General features: G+C 48.1%; 4 protein-coding genes across 6 annotated transcripts; 2 read left to right on the forward strand and 2 right to left on the reverse strand.

Moving 5' to 3' along the window:
* Positions 1 to 186: 186 nt before the first annotated feature.
* Positions 187 to 26,407, forward strand: Nup43 (Nucleoporin 43kD). Of its 3 annotated transcripts, none has more exons than XM_065432309.2 (7): positions 187 to 342; positions 4,073 to 4,186; positions 4,848 to 4,922; positions 7,552 to 7,702; positions 15,621 to 15,756; positions 18,685 to 18,920; positions 26,220 to 26,407. In XM_065432309.2, exons 1-7 carry the CDS (start codon positions 250 to 252, stop codon positions 26,357 to 26,359), a joined length of 945 nt encoding a protein of 314 aa, XP_065288381.1. In that variant the 5' UTR covers positions 187 to 249; the 3' UTR covers positions 26,360 to 26,407. The 3 variants fall into 3 exon arrangements, with proteins under 3 accessions (XP_065288381.1, XP_065288379.1, XP_065288380.1); XM_065432307.1 differs by lacking the exon at positions 187 to 342 and adding an exon at positions 3,573 to 3,707; XM_065432308.1 differs by lacking the exon at positions 187 to 342 and adding an exon at positions 3,714 to 3,968.
* On the forward strand, positions 1,144 to 2,633 carry Ist1 (IST1-like protein). Its single transcript, XM_065432306.2, has one exon. The coding sequence runs from the start codon at positions 1,542 to 1,544 to the stop codon at positions 2,559 to 2,561; it is 1,020 nt and encodes a 339-aa protein (XP_065288378.1). The 5' UTR covers positions 1,144 to 1,541; the 3' UTR covers positions 2,562 to 2,633.
* Positions 2,635 to 3,456, reverse strand: Ubc7 (ubiquitin conjugating enzyme 7). Its single transcript, XM_065432310.2, has one exon. The coding sequence runs from the start codon at positions 3,176 to 3,178 to the stop codon at positions 2,672 to 2,674; it is 507 nt and encodes a 168-aa protein (XP_065288382.1). The 5' UTR covers positions 3,179 to 3,456; the 3' UTR covers positions 2,635 to 2,671.
* Positions 26,373 to 27,963, reverse strand: LOC135902329 (probable splicing factor, arginine/serine-rich 7). Its single transcript, XM_065432305.2, has one exon. It carries the CDS (start codon positions 27,832 to 27,834, stop codon positions 26,404 to 26,406), a length of 1,431 nt encoding a protein of 476 aa, XP_065288377.1. The 5' UTR covers positions 27,835 to 27,963; the 3' UTR covers positions 26,373 to 26,403.
* Between the last annotated feature and the right edge of the window lie 16 nt (positions 27,964 to 27,979).

A 27,979-nucleotide genomic window follows, 5' to 3' on the forward strand; every position in this document is an offset into this window, starting at 1 on the left:
GAATAAATTCACACATATAAAAAGAAAACAAGAATTTGCGAATGCTTTGCGTTTGAACGAAAATTAGAGGAGGAGGAGCGTTGCAAGGAAGGTAAACAATGAGCATATATATATATATAGGTGGCAGCTGCACTGATGCTAGACGGCATAAATTTCCCTTTTCTAGTAAGAGACTGGAAAAATCGTTTTAAAAGATGCGTAGGATAATCTAGCTTTTTTGAGTTGATCATAGATAGCCTAATGTCGTAGATGACATTAAAAATGACTGCTGTGTGCTGTAGTGAAACAGAGTATCTGGTATTCACGCAAGTCCTGCGCTCGACATGTCGAGTTTGTATCAAGGTGAGCATAACTTGTTTTTAATGTTGTTTGATGTCTAGAGCAGTAGAATTCTTGCAAAAGCGATCTCAGTGCTTTAAAACGTGCTGCACTGCAGGCCTTGTGTCACGGAACTCTTTTCAAACTGCAAAGCTAGCTTTCATGCGTGGTACGGTGGCAGCACGGTTGTGCGAAAGATACGTACGCAGTGAAGCTGCATGCGTAATTCTCTTTTTGAACTCGCGACGCATTCACGGAGACATTTTAAGAGTTAAAATGAGTGGTAATTGTTCTGTCATCGAAAGTTACGGTGGATTCCAGTTTCTAAAGGGCGCAGAAGCGAACTTCACAACGTGTACATTGAAACTGTTTACGAACTCTATAAACAATGTGACTTCGTGTACAATATCTGTGCGGTTTGCTACTGTCCGAAAGAGGCAATAGGAGTGGTAATTTAACGCTATTCTAGAGAGAAGCGGACTGCACGCACCGACATTATTTTTCAGGTTCGAGTAAGCTTTTGGAGCCAAGTGACCGATCAAAGCCTTGTAACATCACTGTCACAAAAAGTTTCATACAATAATAATTGCTAGCGAACTCTATAGCCACGACGATACGCTTTCTGTATAAAAAATCATCAACTAGGCAAGCAGTTCGTCACAACACAACAGCCGCACCAGTCAACCGCAGAGTAGCAGACGAACAGGTTATAAAAGCGACGCCAACGGTTGAACGAGAGTACAGTGTACTAGAAGCCGGATATCCGTGAAGGTCTGAAGTTCTAGTGAAGTTCTAGCATGTTCCAGTAGGTCATGATCTAAACAAACAAAACAGTTGCCACTACTAGCTGCGACGATCATAGAGTTTATAATTACTAGGAAACTCTATGACCACGAAACGACGGCACGCTTTCTGTAGCAACCAAGTTGACCGAGCCGCAAGGACGTATTCTCTCAAAAGCCCAGGCTAGATTTAAAGCCGAATGTGAGTCATTCCATAGCCATAATCTGTCCGGCTGGCGAAATTTGCTGCAAGTGGGACGGGGAAGTGTGACGCCACACCTAGAAACAGAGTGCATTCAGCTGATTCAGCGACGCGTCTCTGTCTGCGTTCAGAAAACCGACGGCTGCTGTGCTTCCCATGTCTGGAAGGTAGGAAGCGCTCCCGGAGACTTCAGAAAAACCCTTTTTCTGCTGCCAGGCGACCGTAACACCAGCGCAGACATGTTTTCTTCGGGTCCCAACTACGCCAAGTTGAAGACCAACTTGAGGCTAACGATAAACCGTCTGAAGTTGCTTGAACGTAAGAAAACAGAGCTAGCGCAAAAGGCTCGTAAGGAGATCGCAGAGCACCTGGCAAATGGGAAAACTGAAAGGGCAAGGATCCGTGTGGAGCACATAATTCGTGAGGATTACCTCGTCGAAGCTATGGAACTCGTTGAAGTTTACTGTGATCTTTTGTTGGCACGTTTTGGTCTCCTTCAACAAATGAAAACGCTGGATGAAGGTCTCTCGGAAGCTGTCTCAAGCCTCATCTGGGTGGCACCGCGGCTACAAGCTGACGTCGCCGAGCTGAAGGCGGTCGCCGATCAGCTGGCGATCAAGTACGGTAAACCTTACGCACAGGCGGCCCGCGATAACGGGCTGTCAACGGTGAGTCCAAAGCTGATGCAAAAGTTGAGCGTCCAAGCGCCACCGCGACTTCTTGTAGAGCAGTACCTGATAGAGATAGCGAAGAGCCACGACGTGCCCTACGAGCCGGACAAATCTGTCATGGAAGAACCAAGCGACGAAACATCGCAGCCTCCATTGATCGATCTTGGCGCTGCGGCTAGACCACCCGGTTTTATCACCGATCCCTACCCCCAGTTTGTGCCCGGCAGTGTAGCGCAGGGCGTAGACTACACGCCACCGCCGACAGCGGGACCGGACTACAACGCGCCACCATTCAAACCTCCGCCGGGATGCGACTTTCAGGCTCCACCGTTTGCGCCCCAGCATATGAACTTCCCTGGGCCTCCGCCAGTTCCCAAGGCACCACCTGTCGCCGCTCCGTTCCCAGCTATTAACCCGCACACTGTCGGCTTCGGCGAAGGGGGCCTGCCACCATATAGTGCAGTGAGCGGACTGCCTGACTTGCCGTCAGTACCTTCTGGCAGCTTGCCGAAGCCGCCTTCCAAGGAAGACGACCTCGACTTTGACGACTTGACGCGCCGATTCGAGGAACTCAAGAAAAGGAAGTAAAGCGCGGCGCGTTTACATATTTCTGCTGGTCGTTTATTTCTGCTGAGCATAGAATAAAGGAATGCTTGTGCACTTTGTTTTTTACTGTTGAATTTATTGGTCGGGCAGTTTCAGGAAGCAAGCATGCCGAGCGACTTGCGCACCAGACGGTCGGCAATGCGATTGAACTGCTGTCTGTCCTCGCGCCACATCTTGGCCGCGTCTACATTGGCACCACTCTCGTCGTTGGGCTCGGCCAGCATGGAGACCACGGAGAGCAGAATCTTCTCCACGCTTTGCACGGGGCTCCAACGCTCCGCGCTGGACTCGTAGCCCATGGGGTCTTCGCCTGGCGCATGCAGGATTGATATGCATACGCGGCCGTCCGCGTAGATGTTGGGATGGTACATCTCGCAGGTAAACTGCATCTTCGGTGGACTGAGCGGGTAATCTGGGGGAAATGTGAGCTTGGCCGGAAAAACGCCGCCTTCGAAACAGGTGCCTTCAGGTCCAGTGATGAGCGCTTCCCATTCGAAGAAGTTCTCCTCGCTCACCGGTCCCGCTATGATGCCTTCGGGCGGGTTCAGCGTAAGCTGCTTGTACTCGGCCATCAATCTGCGCAACGCCGACCCGGCCATCACTCGGTACGCTGACTGTCCTCACGAAGCCACGGCGATGTTGCGGAAAGGAGCAGGAGCTCGGCCCTATCAGGTGGTGCTTCCACTGAGCGGCGGAAGCCCTCGCTCCGAGTCAACTGCGAGGCCGCACGATTTCGCTGGTTGTCGCTGGTGCCCCTAGTTCGGTAGTGGATAATTTGCCGACCGTCGTTCACGTATCTTCACCTGATTTAGGCCGAGGCTTCGCCTGGCCTGGCCGACCTCCTCCGCGACGACGCCAACGACGCACGCTCGAGAAGCTTGCGCGGCCGCTTCTGTCAAAGTCAAAAGTGTCGCAAGGGGGCAGCATGCGCTAGCTGAAATTTTATATAAGTTGCTAGTTGAATCGCTAATGTTAATGATGGGCAAATAAAGCTTGAAAATGATATTTACTACTGTTGTAAGTGCCATAAGTATAGCATTTGTGCTCGGAGACATTCAATCTATTGAGTGGTCCATCACGTATGGGAAGTCGCGTGGGCGTCTTTGGCGGTATGTCATTTCTCTATGGGTATGTTTTGACCAAAGCCGGTCGTGGTTTTGACAGTTTTGACGCTAGTCGAATCCCTTTCTCTATGCTAGTCGCTTGCGCAAAGTGCGCACGTAAATTGAATCTTTGTCCTTTGAGTGGACTGCGTCGGTCGCAGAAATGGTGCAGGTAAATGTAAAGTATGTCGGCACAAAGGTGAGCCGCGTTCGTTTTAAACCAGAAAGTCAAGGTCTACTCAACACGCACGAGTACTGCTTAGTTTCTGGCAGCTGGGACGACAAGGTAAAAAGGAACGTGCTCAAGCCCAAGATGGCAATTTATGCCTGCATGATTGTTTCTTTTCTGGCAAGTGCATTATTGAAATTTCGGGAATTGTGCTTCTACAGCCGAACACTTTGTCCCTGTGGGCATGCTCTGCCAAACCGAGCGAAGATTCCCCCGACGCCGGCATGCATCGCCTTCACGCCGTTGAACTGGTGTCGGACACGGGTGATCTCTGTGTGAGTGCCAGTCCTGCTGAAGCATGTTCATAACATTTTAAGTCGCGATCGGATTCCTTGAGCGGTAGAATTTCACGAATGCTACTTTTGCCTACACGAACGACTCATTGGCAATCTGCCGAGGGGGTAAACATGAGGGGATGACGAGGCAGTGTAATATGTGGGACCAAGCAGGGTGAGGAGCATGTTGCATCTGGCAAACATTGAACGACAGGGGCATCATGTCATCCAGATCTCGTCAACCTCGCCTGGGAGACGGTTTCGGTAACACTAAGATGCAGAAGCTACCATGTATTAGTGGCACGCGAAAACCATGACACACCATAGTGCAGGAATTGTGCAAATGAAGGCAGAAGGTAGCCACAGTGGCAAATTAAACAAAGAGGCGGCATCAGGGTCAGCTTGTGACATGGTCAAGAGTTGCCACATAAGCCAGACAGTAGTTCTCTGTATCAAAAGGGGGTTACGTATGGAGGGAGTAATCGAGAGCGTGACGGAATCATACTGGTCAGGTTAGAATATAAAATGAAAGCCAAAGACAAACAACTGACCACAAAAAATTTGGTAATGTTAACATTACCAGTTCTTTTGTAGTCACTGTTTGTGGCGGTTTGTAGGATTTCTAGAGTGCTCTGGTACACATGGATACACCATTCTGTAGTTCGCAGGTGCAGACATCTTGGCAGCTGCTCTGTCTTCTGGAGAAGTACGGCTCTACCGCTGCTGCAGCAATGAGGTCTGTGCACAACTTCACATTCATTTATTCCAAAGCATGCACACTCTCACATTCATTTCAATCACTGAGATTTGACGTAGTAGTTCTGCGGAAACCCGCAAGGTGGAGAGAAGTAATGAATAAAGGGAAAATCAGACATCCACCTGTTCGTAGCAATTGCTACAGAGGAAACCCATACGGGTTCCTCGAAATAAAAGTCTCATAGTTGAAGAAAAATTCGTCCTGGTCCGGGACTCGAACCCGGGACCACCGCCTTTCCGGGGCAGCCGCTCTACCATCTGAGCTAACCAGGTGGCTAGCAGATGGCAGGGCGAAGTCGAATTTGTCGACAACACGAAGCAAAGGCAAGAGTTTGACGTAGTAGTTCTGTGGAAACCCGCAAGGTGGAGACAAGTAATGAATAAAAAGAAAATCAGACATCCACCCGTTCGTAGCAATTGCTACAATTGCTTCGTGTTGTCGACAAATTCGACTTCGCCCTGCCATCTGCTAGCCACCTGGTTAGCTCAGATGGTAGAGCGGCTGCCCCGGAAAGGCGGTGGTCCCGGGTTCGAGTCCCGGACCAGGACGAATTTTTCTTCAACTATGAGACTTTTATTTCGAGGAACCCGTATGGGTTTCCTCTGTAGCAATTGCTACGAACAGGTGGATGTCTGATTTTCCCTTTATTCATTACTTCTCTCCACCTTGCGGGTTTCCGCAGAACTACTACGTCAAACTCTTGCCTTTGCTTCGTGTTGTCGACAAATTCGACTTCGCCCTGCCATCTGCTAGCCGCCTGGTTAGCTCAGATGGTAGAGCGGCTGCTCCAGAAAGGTGGTGGTCCCGGTTTGAGTCCCGGACCAGGACGAATTTTTCTTCAACTGCGAGGCTTTTCTTTCGAGGAACCCGTATGGGTCTCCTTTGTAGCAATTGCTATGAACGGGTGGATGTCTGATTTTCCCTTTATTCACTATGAGATTTTTTATTCAGGGACAGATTTTTTTTATGTGAATAAGAAAAGCCTACATAGACAGCAGCAAAATGCACCCCAACACAAATGGTGTTACTTACATTTCACAATGGAAAGTGCAGACTTGCAAAGCCGTTGATGCAGTTGGAAGGGCAGAGTATGGGCATTGCTCAACAGCCCAATATAGCCGCCAAGATTATTGGAATATACTTTTGATGTTCTGGCGAACAGAGCAGAAATGGGGATGTCAGCCATCATTTTCCTAGGCTATGGATTACCATACACAGTGACTGCAGGGATGTAGAGAGGCTTTTGCTTTTTTGGAAAGAATGCAGTGCCTTGATAGAAGGCTGGAATGGAGAGAAGTCTTATGTTTTTAATGTGATGTGTTTTTCTTTTTCTTTTTTTCTAGTTATGTAAGCTAGCCTTTGTAGAGTGAGGCAGTGTCATCTCGTCCATTGCACATTTGCTCTTGGTAAAGAAAGCACTGAAGCAGCTTTGCTTCTGAGCGTGTGCTGCCTAGTGTCACTGTGATAATGGTCACATTGATTGATGACGGCATGAACATCACCAAGTCACTTAGTCACTTTAGTCTGGCTGCCTGGCAATTGTTAAGGCTCCATAGAGGGTGATGTAGAGATCAGTGGTGCTGTAGATCAGTGGCAACTATGGATAACTGTTAAGGCAACGACGATCCAAATACACCCTCAGAATCAACAGAAGTGCTCGGTCTCAAGCCAAAGGTTTCTCCGGTAAATGGTATAAGCATGTGCCAGTGCATATTACTGTTGCGTTCTACACCCTTGGTGTGAAAGTTGGACTATAGGAAATACTAACCACAGCAGAATTGACAGATTTGGACTCTTGATACTTGTAAGATGCCTTGTCTACACAGGAAAACAAATGTATCAATACTTTTGGTAGTGTTACTCCACTGCTCTCTAAATGTGTAATTGTGCAGGAGACTTCTGTAGAGGATCAAGGATGGGATTATCCACGATAATGTTTTAGGCAAACCTCCTTTCTATTCCCTTTAGGCAGTGAGACCACATGCTGCTGCTGAGCAGATGCACTAGCAAAGTTTGGGTACTCATGCCTCCCCAGCCATGAGGGTCGTTTCCTGGCTTTCAAGCACAGTCCTCCCATCTCCATAGGGCTGTACTACCTGTCGAAAGCCTGACATCATTGTCATGGGGCACTCTCCCCTTGCATTGGGGAAGCGAATTTCTCGAGTCTCGTGTGACAGTGCTTGAAGGGACGAGTACTTGTATAAAGGTAGCAATATTCTGGCTGTATGATGAGAACCTTCTTCAAGTAAATGCCGATGCTAGCAAAGACTTAAGTATTAAGGAGAGGCAGTTGTGAACAAGATGGCCATAAGTTATGCATGTGTCTAAAATGAAATTAAAGGATGGCAGAAATCATTTTTTTTAAAACCTAGGAGAATCCTTTACACCCAGAGAACTTTTCTCAAGCAATGCTATCCCACAAAAATTTTATCATAGTGTGCTCTATTAAATGAGCATAGTGTGGATGATTCAAAGCCACACTCCTTTTCATCCTCTTCCTTGACCCTCGGCTCATATTCTGCATAGCTATGCCCCCCCCCCCCCCCCCTCGCTTATGCACCTGTCTGCACTTGCATGCACTTAAATGTCTGGTGATGTTGCTGTGCAGCTGCAGGAACAGCAGCGATGGAGCCACTTGCATCCTGGCTATCCATGCACTGCTATTGCAGCCCGTGGCCCAGCTAAACTCGCCACTGTCGGTGAAGATGGCAGATTGTGCCAGCTCACTCCTGGTCGTCCTGAGGCATCAAGAATTATTGGTAAGTGTGCGATTCACCTTTCTTTATTGTAGAGACTTGTAGCAAACCATGACAAATACTTTGTGTGAACTTAACTCTCATACCACACAATTACCTCCCTCAGTCGACTCTTCCAAAGCACTTAGAAGCAGGTCATGCTAGAATAGAAAGGTTTGTGCTAAACTGTTTCCCTAGCATCATGTTCATCAGTGACAAAGCTTGCCAAAGTGAGAAAATCATGTAAAGGAAGGATGGAATCGGTGCTGCCACTGTGAAAATATGGCATAGCTCTCTTGATGTAACACTCTTTATACCTAGAAAGCTATTGTCAACCACTCATGATACAGAAAATTATATTCAAGAAGAAAAATAACCGAGGGGCTCGATTTTTATTAATCATATCATGAGAAGCCAACAAGCAGACACCAAGGACAACATAGGAGAAATTACTTGCACTTACTAATTGAATTAAAGAAATGATAAATATTGGAAATGAGTATGGATGAAAAAAACAACTGGCCACAGGTGGGTAACGATCCCACGTCTTTACATTACGCGTGCGATGCGTTCAGGTGGCACGTGCGGGTTTATCGACCAGTTGCCTTCACCAAAAAAAGATGGCATACTCATGATGCCTGTGGCAGAAAGGATGTTCCACATCTGCCACCAAAGTATGTGAGTGGTGGTGCTGGCTGACACTCCCAGGGTTAGTTCTACTAGTAAAACATAAAAGAACTGGTGAGGCTTATATAGTGCTGACTAATGGCCATGCCCTCTGCTATAGAGGTCTCCCAGATAAGAAGCAACGCGGAGTATGACTCCTAATCCATAAGGACATAGTGGGCAACATTGACAAAATCTACAGCATCAATGAGAGGGCAGCAGTAGTCGTAATCAAACTTAATAAGAGGTATAGATTAAATGTAGTTCAATCCTACGCTCCAACATCCAGTCATGATGATGATGAAGTAGATTAGACCCGCCGTGGTTGCTCAGTGGCTATGGTGTTGGGCTGCTGAGCACGAGGTCGCGGGATCGAATCCCGGCCACGGCGGCCGCATTTCGATGGGGGCGAAATGCGAAAACACCCGTGTGCTTAGATTTAGGTGCACGTTAAAGAACCCCAGGTGGTCAAAATTTCCGGAGTCCTCTACTACGGCGTGCCTCATAATCAGAAAGTGGTTTTGGCACGTAAAACCCCAAATATTATTATTATTATTATGAAGTAGATTAGTTTTATGAAGATGTTGAATTACCTATGAGAAAAGTGAAAGCTCGGTATACTGTAGTAATGGGAGACTTCAGTGCAAAAGTGGGAGTAAAGCAAACTGGTGAACAAGCAATTGGCAACTACAGCATGGATCCTAGGAACGGTAGAGGCGAGATGCTGGTAGAATTCACAGAAAGCAATAACTTTGAATAATGAACACCTTTTTCACGAAGCGTAGCAACAGAAAGTGGACCTGGAAAAGCCCTAATGGTGAAACAAGAAATGAAATTGACTTCATACTTTCTGCTGGTCCCAGCATAGTGCAGGATGTAGAAGTGATAAGTAGGGTAAAGTGCAGTGATCATAGGTTAGGGAGGGCTAGGACTCACCTCAATTTGAAGAGAGAAAGAGCAAAAGTGGTCAAGAAGAAACAGGTCAACCTAGAGGCAGTAAGGGTAACAGCAGACAAATTCAGGCTGGTACTTGCAAACAAATATGCAACCTTAGAACAGAGAAATGATGATGACATAAAGCTAATAAACGAGACCGTTACTAGGTTGGCTTCAGAGGCAGCAATTGAAGTAGGAGGCAAGGCACCAAGGCAAGCAATAGGCAAGCTCTCCCAAGTAACAAAAGACCTAATGAAGAAACTACAAAAAATGAAAGTGTTCAACTCAAGAGATCAGATGGAATTTGCGTAACTGTCAAAACTGATTAACAAGGTGAAAATAAGTGATACTCAAAATTATAACGTGAGAAAGACTGAAGAAGCCATAAAAAATGGATGTAGCCTCAAATCGATGAGAAAGAAACTTGGCATAGAAAAAACCAAGATGTATGCACTGAAATATAAGCAGGGTAATATCATCAGCAATCTCGAAGATATAGTAAATGCAGCGGAAGAATTCTGTACTGACCTGTACATTACCCAGAGTAGTCAAGATACCTCAATTACAAACTGTAATTACCAAGCACCATGACAATAATCTATTCATGTACATATGACTATCGTTACTCTGACCCTGACAGTACTGACAAAATTATATGGCAACAACAGAGGCAACGATGGCGAAAAGTCGAACCTCATAGCCGACATCTTTTCGTGGTCGTAGCAGTGCTACTGAGCAACTTCTTCGCATTTCATATGCCACACACCGTAGTCAACAGCAGATGCCTGTCGTGTGCCAGCGCCGACTTCTCCGTGTCACGTGCGATAGCACAAATGATGTCTAATTTTTCTTCTGTGCTGAGCACTCGGCGTCTTTTTTTTTATCCGAGCTTCGGCATGATGTGAGTCCTCGCTTGCACGACGCCACAACGCTCTCTGGCATGGCGCCGAAATGACGTTGATGTGGCTTCACGCGCAAACGCGCAGGGCGTTTGGAGGCCGTTGTTCCGATCTCTGAGGCTCGTTGTTCTGCCAGGCCGCTCGATGGAGATGACACACCGCCGTGTTTGCACGACGAAAAGTGGAAACGCTACATTTTGACTGATGCGTACGCAATAAGCTGGTATGTATATGCGGATACAAAACACAGGTATGTTCAATAGCCGCTGAGTCAGGGATTTGTCTTTACTATTTTTAAAACTAAACTACTGTTTAAGCGGGTACGGTTTAACGAGGTTTTACTGTAGCATGTCCCCTTAAGCTCAAGCCGAGCTACAGTTTGCTGAATACCGTGAATGAAGTGGTGCAACATCTTCAGCTACAAAAGTACAAAAGCTTTATTACCATGCCAGTAAAGTTTTTTTTCCCATGGTGTTGAGAGACAAGGTCCCTTTGAGGTAGCTCGGCAGCATGAAGTAGCAGACAGGAAACGTAGAACAAGTATAATGAGCTGTATTCTACAGGCAAGCTATTTACACTTACAGAGAGTGTGAAGTGCTTTAGCAGGCTCTCACTCTTCTACACTTAGCTGGGTGTTAGAGCCCAGGATGCTGCTAGGATGTATGTAACCTCACCATTGCGTGGTTACAGTTGGGACTTCCCGTGAGTGCTCCATACTGCAGTTATCAAGGCAGTTAAAAAATAAAAGGAGAAAGGAAAGCAGTACAGCCTGGCACGGATGGTGTTGTGCTTTCTCTCGCTGCTAGCGGTGGTTGCCTAACTGGCCTTCCCCCATCTCTGCTCGTGGCTCTCGCATTTTGACGCATGCCTGTCGATTCTTACGTGCACTGACCCCTGTTTCACCCACTATAGTTGCCCGTAGGGGCCAAGGTCATCGGACACTACGGCGCTGCTATTTAGGAGGGGAATCAGTTTTACGATTCGTTCTCCTTCTCATATGACAAGGGAAGAAAGGGTTCAGCGCCCGGCTGAACAAATTTCGTGCTTGGTGGACCTGCAGAGAGTAAGAGTCGGGTCATTCATTTGAGTTAGCCCGTCCTTTCTGAGGGAGCGCAGTGTGTCACTGCTGTTATTCTTGACCTTACAATGACGGATGCTCAGCCTTACAATACTTTCATCATGCTAGCAGAGGCTCCTTGCAGTTAGATGCATCTTTTCATTCAGTAGCAGACAGATTGTGTCATCCAAACATGTGTGGTGGGGCTGTACGTAGTATAAATACTTATGCACCAGTATATTTTCTGAACACCCACTCATACCTTTTATTTCTCGTAAATATAAATCCCATCATAATAAAGCAATTTATTGCACCAAGTTTGTATAATTATATAGCATTGTGATATCGCTTGGCCTATGTGGCTGCACCAACCTTCAAAGGTAAATGCACAAGATACTTCTGAGTACGTAATACAAAAAGAAAAATGTTAATTATTGGAACGAGAGAAAATTTAGGAGATACTTGGCCAGAGTGAGGGGGCTGCCATCATGACAATATCAGAAGCAGACTTCATATTGGCCGCAATGTTGATGCTTTGCGGGTGTCCTTGTGCTTTCAATACACGTCGTGGGGGTCTAGTATGTCACAGGAGCATCGACCACTGTGGCTATGAGCTTAGCGAGCCACAGGACCACATCTGCTGTCGTCTCGCGTGCTCAGGCCGCTACAGGGGGCACCGAGCACTGCATATACAAGAAAACACAGTATTGCCCCGAGTTAGCGGAAACCATTTATTGTCTCCAGCTGCACCCAACACTGCACAAATGCCTGGTCCCAGGCTGGCGCAGGAATCAAAGCGTTCCCGCGCCAAGGGCAAAAGTTCAGACAGGGTCGCCGCTAGGAAAAGTCTTCTCGGCTAGGAGAAGTCTTTTCGGCTATGCTGTTTCGTCTCACAATAACCAATGGGCCCCACTCACGAGAGTTCGGGCTATCCCCTTTTGGACCTCCGATAAATCTAGCTCGGCGCAGTACAACTGCGTGTGGAAAGGGTCAATACAAGGTAGGCAGAGTGGCATAGTTAGGCCGTCTGGTACCCGGGGCCCGTAGGTCTTCTGTGCATTGTTTGTTCATATGTCTTGTTTATTAATGACAGTGTGAACTGACGTAGAGCCGTTGTTGAATGATGGGTCTTCGTAATTCCCAGAGTCATGAAGCGTGCTTGTGGCTGTCATAGGCACCAGAGGGGTAACAGTGGTCTTGGTGCTGGTGTAAAGCCCGATGGAAGGTAGCCTTGATGTGTCGCAACAAGTTTGGAAAATGTGGCTTCAGGTCTTTGTGCTGGCAAAGCAGCGATTTAGTGACTTGGTATGCGACACAGATGTCAAATGTGTGCTCTAAAGTTGTCAATCGTTAGATATGTTGGAACCAAGTAGTCTTTATCAATCATGATTGTTGTGTGAGTCGAGGCGCATCGTGGTAGCTCAATACATGTAGACCGTAGAGACCGTAGAGCCTGGCCTTGCATACTTTCAAGGGTATGAATGATTGCTTTACATGTGTTCGCCAAACCGGCAAGCTGTATCGTAAAAAGCCCAGAAACAGTGCTCTGTACAGCTGCAGCATGGACCGTACCGGCGTGCCCCAGGTTTTTCCGCACAGGAACCTCAGTATATGTACAATTGACATTAGTCCCCGCTTCAGGTAGATGCAGTGGGGGCTCCACAAAATGTCCCTGTCAATAATCACACCTAAGAAGTGGTGAGACTCTTGTTATTTGATACCCTGGCCATTGAGAGAAACACTGTACAGTGCCATGGGTTTGCACGTAACCGCTATTAATACGAATTTTCCGGTGGACACACTAACGCCTTGTTTGTGGAGATATGAACAAGTTCTGGTGGCTGCCCGCTGAATTCTTGCGCGCACTTGAACACGAGTCACCACAGAAGACCAGAGACAAATATCATCAGCGTACATTGATAGGTGAATTGTCTTGGGTAATATCTCAGCAGGGCCAACCACAGTTAGGCAACCACAGTTTGCAGGCGCCGCTAGCGTCGCCTGCAAACATCAGTCTCATTGGCTGTATGGGAATGTCACGGGTTCACAGCCAAAGAGGAGGAATAAAGTACGTCTTGTGCACGAGTATCCATGACGTTAGGTGGCAATAGGATTGCAACACTCAAGCCATCATTCTATTCGCAAGTACTGCTTGCAACATTCTGTTTGCAAAACTCGTGCCATCGGCTTTTCCAGAATGCACAATCTCCTTTTGCTAAATATAAATACTGAGTGTGGTAAACAAACTAGTTTCTTTCTCCCATGGCTTTTTGGAATTCCTTAGAAAGAAATGTTAAAGACACAATGGGCTTCTTCGATTTTCCACTTCTGGCTACCCGCGAGCTGCCAGAGCTAGCCAGAGCGCCTTTGTTTTTCTCGGGTTGCTCCACCCACCGCGCTACGCACTTCCGCCGGGCGTTCGTATTGCTCGCACTGGACGGTTCTGGCTACCCGCGGGCTGCCAGAACCTGCCAGGACGATTTTGGTCTGGCTGCTCTCTGTAAGCAGACAACTAAAAGAGGCGATGGGCGCTCGCTGCCATCTTTGCGGGGCCTTCACGGATTGGTACGCAGGCGCTTGAGGACTTAAATTTACCTCGCTCAGCCAACTGTCTACGGTCATCTTCGGATTTCCTTACTTCTAGCATTATCTTTTTTAGGTGCTTAGGCTCCATTCCGCATTGCGAAGCTGTGTGATACGAGCAGTGGTGAACCGTTTGAAGCTTTCGTGTGTGTATGTGTCCCCTGAAGGCTTCCTCGCGGCGGTGATCAGCGCGCTACGCTCTCATGTGTGCATGTTATCTGCATCGTGTCCCACGCAAGTTGTAGTCGCTCATTCACACATTGCGGTACATTTTGGGTTCGTCTTTCTCTGGTGGTCTTCCTTTTCATATATATGCCGTATGTATATATCTCCTTTTTCTGCAGTTAGTGAAGGCTTTGCAGCTAGCCTGTGTTCGTTCCGTCTCTCCGTCATATGCTTAGGTGGCAGATCGAAACCGATATGTGTTCTACTGCAGGCCGTTGATCTAAGAAAGCACTGATTGCACTCGGTACATTAGACACACGTACATTAGCTTATTGCTGTCATGATCGCAACCAGTGTGTGAAACGTTTCGCTGGTCACAGGCGGCGTGCATTTTCATGCGCCAGCCGCATCCCCAGCTCCATAGGGTCAAAATGAGAAGCACAATCAGCCACCATGAACTTTCTGAAATCGAAGCCCAATTAAGCAGGTCGGCAAGAAATTTTATGCGTATGAGTTGTACCCGATAACCTGCTTTTTTCATATCTTGTGATGACACAACGCCAACTCGTCAGTGTCGCCGATGGGCAACGTGATCGCTGTGAGCCGGGATCCTCAAGATATCGCTTTTGAGTATATAATCACTTACGTGCAATTTCGCGTCTTGTCATCAGCCGCGTCGTAGGCCATCTGTTGCGCTGCGCAAGGTGAGGTTGCCTCAGTGCGCATCCTGCACCGAGTCGCACGAAATCACGCGAAAGAGATCGTATCCCTGAATGCAAATGTACATTTTCAAGCTGGCAACGCATAAATGGACCGACTACGCCGAGCGCGCGTCGGCCTCGCCAGGCGCTGCCATGCTGGTAGCGTGTTCACATTCGGCCAGCTGTCCCAGCATTCGATTTTGCAAACTTTGTGCAGGTTCGAGTTGTCTTGGGATCGCAGCCCACATGGCTTCCTATCAGAACCAGAACTAGCTGGCTGCCTGAACTCCGAAAATCGAAGAGGCCCAATGTCTATTAAACTTAAGATTAAATTGAAATCATTTTTATTTGTTGTATGGCTTCTTCTCTTTTCTGATCTGTTATGTCTAGTTGATATCTTAGGTTATTCTCATTTGTATTTTCACACTTGCAAACATTTTATCGCTAATGTGCTTTGTTCTTATTTTCCTTTTTCACTATGACAGAAGGTCCTACCTACAATTCTTAAACTATAGGACCTTCCACTGTTAGCTTTGCAATATTTCAAGCAATCTTCTGAAATAAATGTGAGTCTGAATCAACTCTTGTACTAGTATGCAGCTACACCAACTTTCTCTAGCGCATGTGCTATGCGAGGAAGCCAAATTCCAGGAGATGCAAGAGCCATGCATGGAAAACATTAGGGTACACACCAGTGCCGACCGTCCTCACAGTTTTAGTACGGAGTCCACATTCTGTAAACTTTACAAAACTTATTGAAGAAATTAAAATTCTTAGTTCATTCTGCAGCTTTACGCTTTTCATAATTCGGAAGATGCAAGAAATGTGGTGAAACTAAGTTTTTGGTAGACACAATTAATTGGCCTTCATTATTTCTATACTTGCACATTAGCTCATGCATGGCTTATGCTTTACTGGCCTGACTGTACTTTCAGAAGGAGCCAACAGTGGGTGTCCTACGTGCCTCTCCTATGTACGCCAGGAGCATGTGATCGTGGGAAACTTGGCTGGGCACTTGCAACTCTGGGACTTGGCATCACCCGACCGACGACCAGCACAGGACCTCGCATGGTGAGCCACTGGCTCTCGTAATCGCACTGATCCTGCTGCCGCCCTTTCTCTACACCACCTTGTTCGTCCTGCTTAAATTTATTCTAAAGTAAATAAAATCTACAGGACATACCTGCCAACTCTTTCGAATTTTTCATAAAGTACAAACTTGGGCTCATTCTATGGTTTTATAAAAGTTTCAGTAAGCTTTACGAAAAATATGTTCTGTTCACAAGAATGTATTGCTTGCTGGTCTCTGACCATGCCCTCGAAAGTTTTCCGATTGTGAAATAATAGCAGACAGGTACCTTTTTCAGGCATGCTTATACAGTCAAGTTCCTGAAGCACGCAATATCGGCAACAGCAAGGTCAATGAAAAAGTCATTGTGATCTAAAAACAGTGCATGGCTCTTCAGTCTCTGCTGTTGCAAGTTTGCTGCTGCTTGTGTGCTGAATCTAGAAGTAAATCCCACAAAAATATGTATGCCTAGAGCAGATTTTGAAAACTCAGTGCCCTTCCACTCTGTGAAGAAGGATGACCAGCGTAGCTGTGTATGCGAGCCCCTTAATGCTGAACTGCCCCTCCGACACGGCTTGGTCCGGCATTGCACTATCTTCAGGATTGGCGCAGGTATGGGGAGTGCTTAACACCCACTTCACCTCTGCTGTGCGTAGGCCCAGTAGGCCCAGTATCTTCGGGATCGGCCCACGTATGGGGTGTGCTTATGCCTGCTACACCTCTGCTGTGGGTAGGCACGGCATTCCACTGTCTTCGGGATCGGCCCACGTGTGGAGAGTTTTGCGTCTACGCATGGACACGATCCTGGGGGAATGAGCCCTTAACAGCGTCACTGAAATTTGCTGTAAAATTGGTTACGTCATAGTATTTCTTAATTAATGACGACGACAAATGCGGGAGCAGTGGCACAAGCGTGCTCGCACAGTAGTGTCGAGGAGCTCCAACGAGCCGATGCTGGAGCCAATCCTGACGATGACAGTTTTGTGTTAACACATGGAAACGATCCTGGGGGAACTAGCCCTTAAAAGGCCCCTCACGAGGCCACATAGCAAATTTTGGTCATACACTGGAAGTTGTTGTGTGTCCTCTAGGAAGCGTTCTGCCGCAAAAAATTTTCAGGTCGTTTCATTAATAGCCGAGGTAAAAATATTTCAGTGCCGCATACCCATAATTTCAGGAGGCGAGCGCCACTGCCAAGAGAGAGACTCTTTCCACTTGCCCTGTCTAGCCTCCGCAAGCGAAATTCCTTCCGTGCGCTCTCGCATACTGGAACTCAAGGATCGCTTGAAACTTATGTCACGGGCCCCCGACTTCATTTCTTTCTCGTTGCTTATTTGCAGCACGGTGCACTTCCGCTGACGGCATCGTGTGCAAGCTTTGCGATTGTTTTGTTTCACGCAGTGCGCAATTTTGCGCGCTGTGCACGAGAACACCTGACTAGTAGTATAAGTCAGTGCTACATGAATACTGATACAGAGACAAGCGGCTCACAGAGCATGATCATGCACTGGAACATGGTAGAAAATGGCATAGTTTCAGTGTCTGCATGCGTGACTGCACGACATGGGAACAAGGAGACGAAACGTAACTACACCTGTCTTGCTGCAGTGCCAAGTAAAACAAAAACACGCAGACATTCGGTTTGTGTCTTTTATTATTTCTCCAAACTTTAATTCATCTATTCAAGCAACAGATTACACAAATAACAGATGTCGCCTTGAATGATTCTCGAGGTCATGTGTCACTACGAATGACGTCACAGCACAAATACATGTACGTAGGTGCACTAGCATGTGTACTCTGGCTTGGAGCACGGCGGCCGTGAGGAGTAGGGCAAATGGCGTTCGGTTTGAAATTTCAGATCTTTCCGTGGTGCGTAGCAATCTAATACTTAGCAGACACAATCGTTAGTGTGCAGTGTATGCTCTGTGCCTGTCAGCCCAAAATGGCCAGACCTTGTGAGGGGCGCTTTTAAATTTTTTGTGTGTGTGAGGTTAGAATATGCAAGCTTCGCTGTGAAAAAAAAAAAAATGCCTGCCCCCCTTCCCCCTTCTTACCGGCATTGTGTCAGCTACATGATACGAATGTGGAAGTCCATAGGTTGGCAGGTATCATGTTACGGTACATTCCTTTGTGCTATAGTGTTCTCTAAATGTGTGAGTAATATGCATTGTGGTAAGTGCACACTGTAGGCTCACTGGTCGAACCCACATTTCAGGTTCTTCTCCTTTTCACTCCATCTTCTCTTCCCATGTGTACTTTATAAAAGAGCTTGCTGCTATTGCTTGAATTTGGCAGTCCTGTTAAGTCCTACCTTTGACTTTCAGCACACTGATTAACTTTCAGCAGCTGACCTTCATTCCTACACATGCGTCTCCACTCTTGTACCGAGACTTTGAGGGTGCCATATCTGTATGTTATGTGTCGGCTTTCTGTACATGTATACCTTGCTTTTTCCCATTGTGCACTGCAAGTTATTCATCATGAACCATCTAGCCCAACAGTCTATTCTTGTGTGTAGCCACCAAACTGAAAAATAAAATAAAAAATTGCGCACAAGCATTCTTTGCACTGTGCATCACTGCTTACCCTCATATTCTAAAACATCTCTCCGCCCAATGCTACCCCTTGACTCATGTCTTAAAGTGATGGCAGCACTGCCGACACCTTTGAAAGCAGCCAGTCAAGTTCACAACTGTGTTGGCTAATACAGTTTCTACATTTGCTTTTGGACCACCTCCTATGCTGTCGTTATTGCTCACAATCCATGCATCTGGGTGCCTTCCTTGACTGTTTGTCTTGGTCGAAAAAGCCTCCAAGACTATCCTTTGTAAGGGCAGTGGTGAGGAGCTTGAACTCATGTGCGTTTACTATTGTTACTGTGGCCCAGAGATTTCTCTTGACAGCTGCAAACTTATGACTGCATCCAGGACTGGCCAGCAGGTGACATGTCTGGCGCAGCACCAGAGCCAGGGCCACCTGGTTGCCTGTGGTGCTGTGAGCGGCCAGCTCTCCCTGTGGGACCTACGCCAGACACGCCTAGCCACGGTGACACTGGCAGCACCCACCCAGGGTGCCCTCTCAGACATGGCGTTCCATCCAGATGGCAGCCTGCTGTTCTGTGCACATGATGGCTCACTGTTGTGCTGGGCTGCACCTGGCGCTGGTTTGTGTCACTTCACTATGGCCTTGCAATTGCTACACTAAATATGAATATAAAGTTAAGCGTTTGGCTGTATTAAGAAATCGCACTTCCTCAATCGCAGAGTTCCTGCTCTTACTGTTAGGTGAGGCTTGGTAAGAAAGAAAAAAATGCAAAAATCAAAGGAGGGTGGCACCACTACCTAGAACTTCTGGCACCAGTTTGCCATGAGTTTTCACAGCATTTTCTCAGGTCTATTTAACCATTTGTCAGTGTAGAAAAACTACATTGCATTACAAAGAAACAAAAGGCCTAGCCTGTGAAGTTTTATAACTCTTCCTGTGACAAAGCTCAAACTTGTAAAAGTAATTTGAAAGCCATGACATCACATTGATGTGCAGACTATGAGAATTAAGCAGGAAATTCAAGAAAGAAAACATTGGCTGCTGTTTTCTCCAGTAATAATCAAAATTTTCTTGCCTAATGAATGTGAAGAGAGTAATAAACGTTGTAACCAATAACTACCCAATCTAGTGAACTCTCCTTTCTTTAATGCGAAAGCACTATGTGCCCCATGAAGCAGTAAATCTGGCATTAACATCCGCTGGTACCAAAACCTGCATGACCAAGTGATGACATCACGTTCCCAGCGCTGGACCTGCTGCGGCTCATAGTGCGAAATTCCATTGTGAACAGCCACGCATCAGACAGACGCCATGGTCCACACCCGAAAAATTGACTTTGCCCAATTCGAAAATTGAGTTGACCCACATCTAAACTGACCTAGCCCACTCCCAAAATTGGCTTTGCCCAATTTGATGAGTTGACCCATGTTCAAAATTGACCTCGCCCGTTCCCAAAATTGGCTCGGGCCACCCCCCCAAATTTACGTGGCCCTCCCTCAACATTGACTTCGCCCAATTCGAGCCCATGACAAAGTGAAAAGTATCATGTGGAAGACTGAATGCTTTCACATCCAATACACGTAAGCAGACTTAAGTGCCTCTATAACTTTTTTTTCTCAGTGCTTGATTTGCATTCATTATTTGGTGGAAAAATATAGATTTCGGTTTATTAGCAAAGAAATTGAAGGCCGAGTTTCCCTTTTTGAATTTCGTGCCCAAATAGTAGCACTGGTACACTAGTGTGAGGTAACATATTTCACACTGTTTGGGCTGTTCTTGTTCAGAAAATTCTTATAAAACTCACTGGGCTGAATCTTACCCCCGTATGCAGAAATGCAACTTAAGTTGAAGCCCATGCTTGACTTGATCCGGGTGACGCCTATCGGGAACGCGCCGAAGGAAACGCAGTGAGTGTCTTTGGGCACGTTAACGCCAGGCGTCATCTAAATCAAGTCAAGCATGTGCTTCGACTTAAGTTGCATTTCTGCATACGGGGGTTAGGTTCCTTTACAGTGCATTCTAATCCTTGTTTCAATAAGCTACTAACTAGTCTCAATTATAACCTGACTAAATTTCATGTAACTAGCACAGGAACATAAAACCCTACTAAGACATCCAGAACATCGTCACATAACTAATACTTTGCATAGTATTTTTGTCCTCATACTCTGTCTGCAGTACTGACCCCCTCGACTTTCTCAAAACCTGAGGGTAGGCACAAAATTCTATGCCAAGAATATGACACCCTTAGCGTTTGAACTCATTGGAAGATGAATAATGTACTTGTCTCAATCTTTTGTTTCCTCGGCTAGAATGTGAGTGCTGAGGGACAGTACTTGTGAAAGAGAGCCATGACAGAACTGTCATGCACAGTGGCGGAAACCATAAATGTTCTCACTGAGGTGGACCACATGAGGCACCTTAACAAGAATTGCTGACTGAAAATTTAAACCTGTCTCGCAATGTACGTGTTCACCTGCAAGATTATGTAGGATATGGGGGGGGACCCTGCATCTGCTCTAAAGGGACACTAAAGTGAAACAATAAATCAGTTGAGACTAATAAAGCATTGTTTGATAACTCTGCCAGCAGTCATTTCAAAATAATAGTTTGATTATTAGATGAGAAAATGAAGGTCGAAGGATCAGTACTTGAATTTCGACTGAAACCCCGACCCCGACACGTCAGTGTGACGTCAGGGATGCCAAAGTATGTTTTTGCATTTGGGCCGCGTTGGCTGAGTAAAGGTTTCTGAAACGTGCCATGTTTAATATTTGGTTCCTTTAGAACACCAGTGTGGTCAATCTGTATCGCTACATAATTAAATAGGCACCAGAAGATGCCATCAAAATCCATGACGTCACAGCGACTAGGTGAGGGAACTTCAAGGAGGCATCGCCACCCATCTTTCATTCTCGCACTTTTTCTGGCTTACCAAGCGTCTTATCGTGGTAAGAGTGGTGTATTTGGCGTCGTAGAAATGTAATTTACCGGGAAAAAGCAGAAGGAAAGCTCTTTTCTGGTAAACGTGTACAGTAGCCCTTCACACGGAAAGTAGAAATTCAAAGCACTGTTACACAAAGCGTGCAACGTCGCGGGGCCCGACAACAGGCTGGTAATCTGCGGGGACTTCAACGCGCCGAATCAAGCCTGGGGTTACCCCAAAACATTGGCAAGGGGCAGGGACCTAATGCAAGATGCTACCGACTTGGGACTAAATCTAATTACCGACCCAGCATACCCCACAAGAATCGGCAACTCGATCACCCGAGACACAACGCCCGATCTCACTTTCGTCAGGAGTAATGGCGGTGGTATGGCGGACTTCGAATGGCACAACACGGGCCACGAATTGGGAAGTGACCATTACATTGTGGAGGTCGCTGTCCCGCTCGGTGGTACCGACGAAGTTGGCAGAAGCCTTCGGAAACATAGATTTACTGACTGGGACGTGTTTCGAGGATTGTTACCCGAGGAGGAAACCGAAATTACGGACATTGAGAAGTGGACCGAGATTGTAAACAAGGTAGAAAAGGCCACCAAGGAAGTCGAGACGGACGAGCGTGTCCACAGGGTCGACAGCCGCCTCGCCCACCTCATCGAAGCCAAGCAGTCCATACTGTCAAGGTGGAAGACGCAGAGGACAAACAGAAAGCTACGCAAGAAGGTCGCCGAACTCAACCGCGAGATCGAGTCCCACAGCCGAGTGCTATGCACACAGCAATGGAATGAGGTTTGTAACGCAGCGGATGGCCAGATGCACTGCGGCAAGACGTGGAGTATGCTGAGGCATCTTTTGGATGCGACCACGACCAAGTCTCACCAGCACCACAACTTGGCCAAGATCATCCACAGGGCGCTTACCGAGCACGGGGAAGACGAAGTGAAGAAACGCCTCGACGACAAGTACCTCCCGGTCACTCCCACAGACAGGCACCCGGACTACCTAGGCGAAGCAAACGAGTGGCTAGATCGAGACATTGAAGTATGGGAAGTACGGGTTGCCCTGCACAATCTCAACAGCAACTCCGCCGCTGGTCCCGACCGCGTTACGAACAGAGCGCTGAAAAATCTTAACGAAGCGGCGATAGAGAACCTCACGGCATACTTCAACACTTGCTGGCGAGCTGGATCATTACCTCGGCAGTGGAAAGCAGCCAAGACCATCTTGATTCCCAAGCCGGGCAAGCCACCCAACATTGAGAACCTCCGGCCGATCTCGCTTACGTCCTGTGTGGGCAAAGCGTTGGAGCATGTACTCATGAACAGGTGGCAGAGGTACCTGGAAGATTCGAGGCTCTACCCAAACACCATCATCGGGTTCCGAAACAAGCTCGGAACTCAGGACGCCATGATACAACTGAAAAATGACATCCTCGATGACACTGCCAACACGAAAGACAAGCGAGCCATCTTGGGTTTAGACCTGCAGAGCGCTATTGACAAAGTAAGACACTCTGCGATTCTGGCCCAGGTGTCACGGCTAAACATGGGCAAGAGAACTTATGCGTACATCAGGGATTTTTTGACGGAGCGGACTACTGAAATCATCGCCAGTGACCTGCGGCTCCAAAAGAAGAAGCTCGGCAGTGTCGGGACCCCCCAGGGCTCAGTCATCTCGCCATTGCTTTTCAACCTTGTAATGATAGGGGTGGCCGAGCGCCTCTCACGAGTCGCGCGGGTCCGACACACCATCTATGCCGACGACATAACGCTCTGGGTCCCAGGAGGAAGCGACGGACACATCGAGAATACATTGCAAGAGGCGGTTGATGCTATCGAGGAGCAGCTGGACGGGTCTGGGCTCGTCTGCTCCCCAAGCAAGTCTGAGCTGTTGGTGATTCCGCCGAAAAGGACAGCTAGGAAGACGAAAGGCAACGAGCCTGCGAGAGAGCAAGACACAATAAAGATCAAGACGAGCGGTGGTCACATGATCCCGGCTGTCGAGAAGATCCGAGTGCTGGGGATGCTGATTGAGCGCAAACGAGTCAATGGCGAGACAGTCAACCGTCTGGCGGCCAAAGTCACCACGGCGATCCGCCTCATTAAGAGGGTGTCGCACAGAACAGCAGGCATGAAGGAAGAAAGCCTCACACGGCTAGTGGAATCCTTCGCTATAAGCCACATTAGATACGTTGCTGCTTTCCACAACTGGAGGCAGTGCGAACGCAATAAGATCAATGCGCTCATACGCAAAGCGTACAAGGCTGCACTCGGACTTCTCGACTGCACAAGCACCGACAAGTTCCTGGCCTTGGGAGTGCATAACACCCTGGAGGAAATCGCCGAGGCACAGAGGACCGCTCAGCTCGCGCGGCTATCAGAAACAAGAACGGGCAGACAAGTGCTGCGTGACCTATGCCTGGGACCAAAGGAAATGGGACCCGAAAATACAGAGGTGCCTGTACCGGACGCAATTAGTAGACGGCTACGGGTATGTCCGGTACCAAGAAATATGAACCCTGAGTTCCACAAAGAGCGGCGGGCGGCGAGGGCCAAGGTGCTCATCGATCTCCATGCCAAAGACAGGGGTGCCGTGTTTGTGGACGCGGCAGAGTATCCACAAGACAGAAAGGCATTCGCCGCTGCAGTCGTCGGGGCATCGACCGGTGCAACTAGAACAGCGGCGAGTGTGCGGACTCGAGGGGCGCATCAAGCCGAGGAGGTGGCCATTGCTTTGGCCATCGCCGACCCCGAGTGCACGACTGTGCTCTGTGATTCTAGGACGGCAGTGAAAAATTACGCCAGAGCAAGGGTGTGTGGTGAAGCCGCGCGTGTGTTGCGTGTGGTTGATCTCGCGAGTGAAAGTCGGTGTGTGGTGATAAAGTGGTTTCCGGCCCACATGGGCAGTGATGTGTCGGATCGCGGCAACGCTAACCACAACGAGACGGCGAACGCGGCGGTGCGAGGACTAACCAACCGTGCCGCTGCTACTACAGCCGACCCGTCGTGGTGGTGGGAAACCAAGGACAAAATGACTTCCTACAATGAAATTCTGAAATGGTACCGACTAGAGCGAAGGACTATGCCGCCACCTCATCCGGGCTTGACCCGTAAGGAGGCGGTTTTATACCGACAACTTCAAACGGGGTCGTTATTCACCCCGGTGCTGATGAGGCACGTGTGTCCAAGTGTTTATGAAAGTGATCTGTGTTGTGTGTGCCGAAAGGAAAGAGCCACTGCAGCTCACATTCTTTGGGACTGTGCTAGGAATCCGCATGAAGCTGCAACACTAACAACGATCCCGCCGCGGCTCGAGGCCGCAACGAGATGCTATGACCAAGATGTTCAAACCCAGGCCGTCCAGCAGATCTTGGCGGCCCTCGAAAGGCAACGACCGAGCGAAACCGGAGGGAGGCTGCCACCCCAAAGGAGGGGCAGGCGCGGTCGACCAAAGGGAATAGTGCGGCCGCGGCCGAAGTAGAGGCGCCACACGCCGCGAAGACGTCATGGCCGCGTCACGGTAACGCCTCTCTAACAGGGGAAGGCTAACCGTTCTGCAGGCATTCAGAACAAAGTTTCGTCACTCACTCACTCACTGATACAGAAGAAATTTTTTTCTTCATGTGAAACACTTTTTTTTTATGTAGCACAGGCCTTTTCTATTTTCTGTAGGATTTACTTCATGTGCATTTCATTGCGAAATGTCTCTCTTATTTAATGAATGACCGTCTTTGCTGTATTTTGTTTATTACTTCTCATGTTCTTATATTTGTTATTTCATCTTTCACTTTAATCTTGATTAGCATGCCAGGCATTTGGTTAGGCTAACAGCTACACCTCTTAGTCTCTTTCTTTTTTTCAAGGTGAAAATTTTTATTGGAATGGCCAAAATTAATAAGCACAGAATAAAGGCTGATCTACGCTCACACCCGTGCTGCCTGCCTGCCACATGCGTGTGAAAAACTGCACATCGCACAAATTTCAGTTTGCACTGCATGTGCAGACCCAGTGTAAACCGAAATTTGTGCAGCAGTCTGCGACATGTGCACTTTTTCTCACAACCGCACGCATGCAGCAGGTGGGTGGTGCAGCCTGCGGCTCGTGTAAATCGGCCATAAGGCAGCAGCTTTGGTGCACTGTCAAAAGAGCCGTTTTTATCACTGGTGTCCTGTACTTTTCATTTAGAGCCCTAAACATTTCATAGTGCCAATGCAGCATGAACAGATTTGATAAAGTCTCAGGATTCCCTTCGCAATGCATCTCATTTAACAACTAACAGGTGGCTCGGTGAGTCTTGGCACTGACTACCTTTACAACCGCAGACTCGCAGCTGAACTAGAAAAATAGCAGTCCAATGAGATTTAAGCTGCAGCCGTTATCATAATAAGGCTTTGCATAGACTTCACAGTAAACACCGAGTAGCAGGTGCTTGCTGGACACAAGCCACAGGTTTCAAAAACAGCAGTTTGAAATATGGTTGCATGCAACACTTTGCTTGCCGCTCTCTAGCCGATAATATTCCCAAGCGACATAACGCTTGGGAATATTTTCATCTTCAAACCATGAGGTTATTACAACATCCCGATAGGAGAAAAAAAAATCCACGCTTATCTGACATCATCACATAACAGTAGGAAAGTTATGCTAAGTGAGCCTTGTGTATGGAGCCACTAGTGTAAAGGTGTGGGGAGATCTATCATTTTTTAAATGAGAGCCGCCAAAGTCGAGCATTCGCATGAATGAAATTTTGGCCTTGCAAATTGTGAATTTCAGCATTATAAATTTAAATTTGCCAATCATATAAGCCATTGTGGATGCGCAATAGTGAATAGGGCTAATGGAACAGTTTGTGCAATGCTTCTACACACTTGCCATATTGCCAGTGCTTAGCTTGCAGTGCCTGAGCTCTGTTTTTCTGAAATTTAACAAGCATGACAGTCAGTGCGCTCACTCTTGCATGTATGATCTTGTGCAGGAATGCCGCAGGGTGAAGTAGACATGGATGCCCTGGTTCGTCCTCAAGGGAGACCGCTGAACAGCCTTGATCTCCAGGGTCCCTTGGTAGCGGCTGGTTCAGACAGTGAAACCCTCCTACTTCTCTCTCACGGACAGTGAACAAGCTACAGTATGTGGAAATAAAATGAGTGCCCTTTATTGGTTCAATCGCTGGCGAGATCCATGTCCCCCGACGGGGGAGAACTGGCTGGGCTCATTTCGCGTGCCGGCTCATAGCCTTTTTCTTCTTCGTCGTAGTCCCTCGCAACGGGGGCCTTTGTGTCCTCTTTCGGAGATTTGCGACTCTTAGATCGCTTTGGGCTGCGCGACTTGTGCCGCTTCTTGCCGCTACGGCGCGGTGGCGTCAGCGGTGACGAGCCCCGCCTGGATTTGCGAGGTGTGTGCGACCGCTTGCGGCGGCGCCTCTCCCGGGGGGAATCGCCGCGACGCCTGTCTGGATCCTTGAGTCTCAGCTTTCTGCTGCTGGGAGACCGGGACCTCGAATGGCGCCTGGAGCGAGACGAACGCCGGCTGCTTGAGGAACGCCGCCTACGTCTAGGCGAGCGATGCCTGCTTCTCGACCGCCTGTGAGATCGCCGGTGTCGACTGGTACTGGTCGAGCGTCTACGACTGCTGGACCGACTCCTTCGTCGGCTGCTGTGACTCCTGGAGCGGGTGCTGCGGCGTCTCGAGCGGCTCTTCGAACGGCTCCTGCGTTTGGTACTGGTCGCCACCGCACCAAGTTGTAATGGCGAGCCAGCCGTCGGCTGCTTCACCATTTCTGGCTCAATGGCAGCCGTAATGAGCGACTGCGCTTCGCGCACGCGTCGCATAGCCTCTTCAATCTCTTTGTGCGCCGCCTCGGAGCTTTTCGCCTGTGGTTTGACGATCGCGTTGTTTGAGTGGTTTATCTTAAGCGAACGACCACAAAACTCGATGCCGTTGAACTGCAGCGCGCGGCCTACGCTGCTTTGTTCGGTGAACTCGACGAAGGCGAACCGTGTCGGCTGGCTCTCACCGCCAGCCATGCGCACGTATTTCACTTCACCCATCTGACTGAAGAACTTGAGCAGTTGTTCAGTAGTGGCTGATGAGTCCAAGTTGCCGACGTAGACGGTGCGCCGGATCTCTTCCACTTTAGCGGGGTCCATCGTAGCCGGTAGCGGTGGATACGGCGGCAAGCCCAAGGCGGCCAGCGTGGGATCTTGAGTTGTGATCACTTGAATACCACCAGCTCCCATAGCAAGCTGGTTGACCAAACCAGTGACAACAGGCGCGGGCTCCTCGACGGGCGGCGTCGCCGACGCTGTGAGGGCCAACGCCTTGCTCTCGTCTGGAAGTTTACCATCCGCCACCGGTACAACAATTAGAGCACGGTCGACAAATACCGTGTTCGTGAGGTGCTGCGCTACGCCGACGCTCCAGGATTCTTCGAAGCGAATGTAGCATACCTTGGCCACAGGGTGCACCAAAAATTCGTCCGCTGGATACATCTTCAACTCCAGGATTTTGCCCAAAAAGCCGAACAGTGTGGACATTTGCTCCACGGTGGCTGTAGGGGCGACGTTTGTTACTTGGATCACGCAGGTATCCATTGCTTCTATCTCGTCGTTAAGTTCATCAGTCGAAGAATGGAAAGGACAGACAAACGTTGCTGGGCAGCAGCGCCGGCTGTGTAGATATGGATTGGCTATTCTCTTCGTCCGTATACGCTTTATGTAGTTGAAGGCAAAAAAGGAG

Source organism: Dermacentor albipictus, chromosome 5 (genome assembly GCF_038994185.2).
Source record: "Dermacentor albipictus isolate Rhodes 1998 colony chromosome 5, USDA_Dalb.pri_finalv2, whole genome shotgun sequence".
Classification (NCBI taxonomy): domain Eukaryota; kingdom Metazoa; phylum Arthropoda; class Arachnida; order Ixodida; family Ixodidae; genus Dermacentor; species Dermacentor albipictus.